At 47.5% G+C, this 6697-nt stretch overlaps 1 protein-coding gene across 1 annotated transcript; it reads right to left on the reverse strand.

Moving 5' to 3' along the window:
* Window positions 1–385: 385 nt before the first annotated feature.
* LOC131897100 (uncharacterized) lies at window positions 386–1531 on the reverse strand. Its single transcript, XM_059247981.1, has 3 exons — window positions 1481–1531; window positions 870–1257; window positions 386–756 (listed from the first exon to the last, which is right to left on the reverse strand). The coding sequence occupies exons 1-3, from the start codon at window positions 1529–1531 to the stop codon at window positions 401–403; spliced, it is 795 nt and encodes a 264-aa protein (XP_059103964.1). The 3' UTR covers window positions 386–400.
* Window positions 1532–6697: the final 5166 nt, after the last annotated feature.

The raw sequence follows: 6697 nt of genomic DNA on the forward strand, positions 1-6697 counted from the left end.
TGGCCACACAGAGATTTAAAGGCCAGCATGAGCTAGATGAGACATGTCTCAAAAAAACAACATACAAACAAAATATATTTTGTTGGTAATAGTTTACTCTAGCTTAATAAAAAGTTTTTAGGGACGTGTTTAAATTAACTTAATATGCCACTGAACTAACGCTAGAAATAGGCTAGATTAGGGAATTATTTGACGGTTAATTATCCCCTCCTACGGAGGCGCTGGCCTTTCCAGGTGCACAGCTAGGAAGGTCCCGGGTCTGGCCACAGGTGACTCAGCAGGGAGTCACAGGGCGTGGAGACGGTGCCCGGAAGTGTTTGCTCAGCCCGTCTGGAGCGCACGAGGTCCTCTGGGGTACCCCGGCTGGGAAGGCGACATCATTTGAGAAAAAGGAGACCCTTTAGTTTCTCCAGTCTCTTACAGTCGATGTGAAAGCTCCCGGCCTCCAGGGGCGGCGGGCCGCCCAGACGGCATGTTCTCCCAGGACCACCAGGAGGGAGGTACCCGGGACCAGCCTGCCTGGTGGACTAGGCTTTCCCACGCTGGCCACCAGAAGCCGATCTAACCGGGGGCGGCCGTCGGGGGCTGTGGCAGGCACCGGCACCCCCCACCCCGGGCAGCCCACAGCTCCCGCGGTCCCTTCAGACGATCCCGTCGCCGCTCCACCATCACACTCACCATGTTTAGTCCTTGAAGTGGTCCGCAAAAACCGAGCCAGAGAGGGTGACTGACGAGAAGCTCCCACTAGCAGACTACCTAGGAGTCCGGGGGAGAAGTAGTGTGAGCTCCGCCTGCAGGAGAGGACTTATATGCCCTGGCCCCGGCCACGCGTGGGGAGGGCGGACACGGAACCCCGCCCTGGGCCGCACCGAGGGCGATGATTGGCGGGTTCGAAAGTTCAAACCAAACTCTGTCGAAGGAGCTGGAAACCAGAAGGGGAGGAGACGTGGAGGGTGGACGCCGGAGCCAGGTGGGGCGGGGGAAGGCGATTGGAAGTCGAAGGACAGCGAGATCTTTGTGCAGCTCTGGCCGGAGGAAAAGTCCCAGGTAGAGGGGACGGCCAGGTTCGGCCTCCCGGGACTCGCAGCTGGTCGCCCCACCCCGGCCTGGGAGTCCGGAAGAGTGAGCCGGCGAGCCGACCCGGAGGCTAGCCGCTGCCCGCAGGGTGGTGGGTGACTGCGACTGCTTTTGGGGGGCCAGGATGGAAACGCCCAGTTGACTTGACGGCACAGTGGGAGGGGCGGAGCTGCAGCTCGCCTACGCCAGAGCCGCGTTTCAGCGGCGCGGGTGCGGCCTCTGAGGTCAACCTTGTTTCCTAACCTAGGTCTTAATTGCAGCCAGCGGGGCCTAAGCACTTTCTCTACGCACCCTCCCTCCCTCCTGTCGCCCCCAAGTACTGGATTTCTGCCAGCGCAGCCCCAGCGCCCTTTCCACAGGTTTTATTTTTGAGGGCCGAGTCTGCCTCAGCCTTCAGCTCTACCTCCTTATCTTTAAGTGAACCTTCGTAGGTACAAAGAATTATTCCGTCCATTATAAGTGATTTCTGGGGACTGGAGAGATGGATCAGCGGTTTAAGAGCACTGGCTGCTCTTCCAATGGTCCTCTCGGATTCTGTGGGATATAGAGCTGACTGTTGACAAGGCATTACCTCATTCGATCTGGTCCAAAAACCCAGAGGCTGCTATCTCCATTTTACAGACGAGATGACGGCTCAGGGAACCATGTTAGGTGAGGGTCTCACACGTGAGAAGTAGAACTTCCCTCCAGCACTGGGCCTCACACTAAACAGACTTCTGAAGGACTCTGCAAAGTGGATTTCTCAGAATTACCATCTAACTGGGCCAAGGAGAGGACCTGAGTTCAGATCCCCGTTGCTGTAGTGGTACCTGCTTGAAATCCTCACACTGAGGAGCAAGAGACAGGAAGACTCTGGAGTTCAGACGCCAGCTGGTCTTCCAGTATCAGAGGGTTCCAAGTTCAGTGAAGAACCTTGTTTCAAAACAGCAGATACTGACCTCTAGCCTATGCATACACCTGTGCACACACACATATATATGTATACATATATGTGTATATATGTGTGTGTGTGTGTGTATATATATATACCACATATAAAATTTAAAAAAAAAGAACCCAAACCTTTATTTGGGTGTGATAATACATACCTGTATTTCAGCACTCAGGAGACAAGAATAGTAAATTCCATCCAGGTCAATGTAAGCTATAGGCTATTCTGTCTCATATATGCAGGCAAAGCACCAATACACATAAAATAAAAATAAATAATAAATCATTTTTTAAAAAGTGTCCTCTTGGGCCAATACAATTGCTCCTCGGGTAACAATGTTCACTGCCAAGCCTGATGCTCTAAATTCAAACCCAGGACCCACATGGTAAGGACAGACCATTTCCTGCAATCTATCTTCTGACCTCCTCGACACCCACACTGTGGCATGTGGGTATTCACACACATATACAATCAATAAACCAATGGGAAAATTTTTTAAATGTAATCTTGTTTGTAATCCTAGTATCCAGGATGTGGAAACAGAAGGAGATATCTGAATGTTCAAGTCTATTGTTCTAGGTCAACCAGGGGTATGAAGGAAACCCTGTCTGCCCCTTTCCAATACACATACAAAACCACTCCTGTACTGTGAAATGATTTTAAGCATTGAGATACATGGTTAAGTTTGCTGCCCCCTGCTGGAGATTTTTGGATATTGGCAGAGTTCTTGCTTAGCATTGTCAAGGCTCTGGGTTTCATCCCTAAATCTCTATACCAAAATAAAAATAAAAATAACCCTGGGTGGAAAGTTAGAGGATTTTACTTTGTAGTTGAAAATTTCCAGAACTCACCCTAAGCTTGTTTGTTAAAGCAGATTTCAATGTAACTTTTTACTATTATCTAAAGTAACTCACTTTACAGTGACTGCTCTCGGTCAACCGCCTGGGTCTTATGGTAAATGATTGGGTAAGAAAAAGGTGTCAAGTTTGTGTAAGGTAAAGCTTAAATTTCAGGGACCTAGAAAAAAGTGTTTTAAGGTCTAACGTGTTTTAAGGTATGTATAAAGGTCTGAGGACATGAAGTGACTTAAGGTGTGTAAATGCAAGTTATAGAGGTCTGAGGACAGGAAAACTTGAACTGTGAGGGTTTGAGAATGTTTTGAGGTGTGTAGGTACAACTTGTGAAGGTTTAAAAAGATGGATCAAGATATGAAAAATGATGCCGGGCGGTGGCAGCGCACGCCTTTAATCCCAGCACTCGGGAGGCAGAGGCAGGCGAATCTCTGTGAGTTCGAGGCCAGCCTGGTCTAAAAAGCGAGGCGCAAAGCTACACAGAGAAACCCTGTCTCAAAAAACAAAAACAAAAAAAAAAAATGAAAAATGCTTCAGATTTTTCCTCGCTATGTTATTGTTACATTGAGACTTCAAAAGTTCAGAGTCTTAACACTAATCAATAGAGTTCTGACAAGCTATTAACCTAGCTCTGGTAAACCCTGACTGCTACCGTAGTCACAAGCTCAAACTTTTAAGTTCCCTTTGGTTGTCTTCTTAGAATAGACTTAGAGGTGCTTCTCATCAGAATAAAGACATCTCTGTCCAATCTGGCTCTCTAGACAGAGGAAAACATGTTCATCCTTTTGAACCCAAAGCTCTAGCTTTTGCTAGGACTTGAAGGCATGAATCTACTCCAGCGGTTTTACAGACACCAGTTAAGACTTTTCTACAATGTGAATTTCAATACAGATTACAAACAACGATAATGCTGTAACTGGAACTTTTTGTGAACTTAAAAGAGGTTCTCATAAGCTTCAGGGAATCGAGTTGGAGCCACCTCCCAAATGGACTCTGGTTCAGTCCTGTCAATCATAGACTGTTTCCCACCTGCCTGTTCCTTTATGTTCTGCACCTGGTAGGTATCTGTTGCAGCAGATTTCCAATCAATTAAGACAGCCGACTGCTCCATCTGCTGCCTACACTTTTCTAGCTCCAGAAGTTGCGGAGGATCCTGGACAAGTGAAACAGCTGTAGTTGCTCTTCCTGGATTTGGTCAACATTCCAGCTTTTCGGGTCCCCAATGGTCAATATCAATAGGAAATAGTCATAGATAGATTGTTGTCCTTGATCAGCAAAAGGACTGGGGTGTTGAATTTCAAACCCAGGACAAAAGGCTAAGGTGCCATTTAAAATATCAAAGCTGGACCTGGCTGCCAGGTTCTCCCAGCATCCCTCAGTCCCTATCTGTTACAGGGTATGGCTCACATACCCTGACCTTGACCCTGAACTCTGCAACCCAAGGGCTGGGCTGCCCCTTCCTCAGAGGCTCTTCCCTACATAATCCAGACATTTTGGTTATGTAAGCATGGCCAAATCACCACAGTTGGTCATGCTACAATTTCAGCTTCCATGGTGGTGGAAAGATTTATGAATTCCTTAAATTCCTGTGTGACAGGGAAAACCTTTTGGTCATTTATTACCAATTTGGACATCATTCCAGCCTTTGTGCTCATTTCCATCGTCCTTCCAGTCATCGTCTCCTGACTGATAAGCCCTAGTAGACCTCTTCAATGATTTCCAGACATCTAAATTAAAAAGTAAAAAGGGGAGATGGCGTGGACCACATGGTGACCGCTGCTGTTTGGCAAATCCCAGCACTTCAACACCGCAGACCAGACTTCTCCAGCACCTTTTTACTTTGATTTGTTTTGGTTCTGTTTATTTTGGTTTCTGAGACAGGGTTTCTCTTTGTGGCTTTGGAGCCTGTCCTGGAACTGGCTCTGTAAACCACGCAGACTGGCCTTGAACTTGTAGAAGGGCCCCAAAATGGCTTGACCACACAGCTGCCATGACAGACTTAGAGACACAGACACAGCTTCTGGCAGACTCCACCCAGTGGGGCCTGCATCTAAGAGGAAATACCTGACATTCCAAACATTCCCCATACTCTACACAAATGTCAGCCAGTCAGGGTCCTGAACCTGGAAATCCTTTCACCCCAACTTCTGCTATGATAAAAACCCCACCCTGCCTGGGCTGGGGTTCTCTGTTCTCACAGATGCATGGACAGAGAGTCCAGGCTCCGACCTTGAAATAATAAAGGCTCTTTGCTTTTACATGCAGGATTCGGTCTCTGTGGTGTCTTTTGGGGGTCCCTGAGATCTGGGCATAACCAACTCACTAAAGTGGCTGGAGAGATGGCTCAGAGGTTAAGAGCAATGGTTGCTCTTCCCAGAGGTCCTGAGTTCAATTCCCAGCAACCACATGTTGGCTCACAACCATCTGTAGTTGGATCTGGTGCCCTCTTCTGGCCTGCAGGCATACATGCAAGCAGAACACTGTATACATAATAAATAAATCTAAAAAAAAAAAACTCACAGAGATCCGCCTGCCTCTGCCACCCAAACGCTGGGATTAAAGGCGTGCGCCACCACTGCCAGGCCTCATTTTCATTTTTAATGATTCTCAATATTAATGCCTTTCCCTTTTGGAAATTTTGTGTGGGCTTTGGTAAAAGGATAAAAATGTGTACAAGGGCTGGGCAGTGGTGGCACACACCTTTAATCCCAGCACTTGGGAGGCAGAGCCAGGCGGATCTCTGTGAGTTCGAGGCCAGCCTGGGCTACCAAGTGAGTTCCAGGAAAGGCGCAAAGCTACACAGAGAAACCCTGTCTTGAAAAACCAAGAAAAAGAAAAAAAAGAAAAAAAAAAAAAAAGCAACGAGCCTTTATTTCAAGCTCAGAGCGTTGGTCCCTCTGTCTGTCTGATGCAGCAGTGAGAGCAGAGAGCCCTGAGCTCAGGCAGGGTGGGGATTTTATCATAGCAGAGGTTGGGGTGAGGGGATTTCTAGGGTTCAGGACCCTGATTGGCTGACATTTGTCTAGGGGTATAGAGGATGTTTGGAATGTCATGTATTTCCCCTTAGATGCAGGCCCCACTGGGTAGGGTCAGCTTGTGGCTTCTCCTGGATGCTGCCTGCCAGTAAGCCTGTCACAGAAGCTGTGTCTGGGCCTCTAAGCCTGTCATGGCAGTTGTGAGGTCAAGCTGTTTTGGGCCACCCACACAATGGTAGCCTCTCTAAACAAAATTCTTTGGAAAAAAAAAAATCCTCACCACCATAGAACCAGGAATTCCATTTTGCCCTCCTAATTACACCAAGAACAGGAATGTTAGAGATTTATTAGATACACTTGACCCCAAGGATGAAATGACTACAATTCAGATCCAGAGCCTCAGGCTTAATAGGCAAGAGTTCTGTTAATAAATACAGAGAAATCAGAATGGTATGGTATAATGGGAAAAGAGTAAGACATCAGGACCTTCTCTTTGGGGAGCATTATGAGGGGAACAGGCCATATAGTAAGACTAAGAAATTGTAATGTAGTGTCTGCTCCCCAGATGAAGTCCTTTTCCCAAGGTCAGGCATTTGGATTAAGGGTCTCCATTCCCTTGAGAGCTTGAGGAAAGTTCCTGCTTGATAAAGCAGTCCTTCTTATTTCTAGCAAGAGGGACTTGTGGCCCTTCATTGACATAAGACTGCTGTCTATTGTCAAGGTCAATGCTAGATCCCTTGACCCCTGATCTCAGGGCACACCCGAGCTCACCTCACAGGCCTCTTGTCTCCTGTTTAATCCTCTGTGTAATCTTTTCTCATTTAAAGGCTGCTGGCAGCCAGTCTGACTCACCTTCAGATCAT

Source organism: Peromyscus eremicus, chromosome 20 (assembly GCF_949786415.1).
Source record: "Peromyscus eremicus chromosome 20, PerEre_H2_v1, whole genome shotgun sequence".
Lineage (NCBI taxonomy): Eukaryota > Metazoa > Chordata > Mammalia > Rodentia > Cricetidae > Peromyscus > Peromyscus eremicus.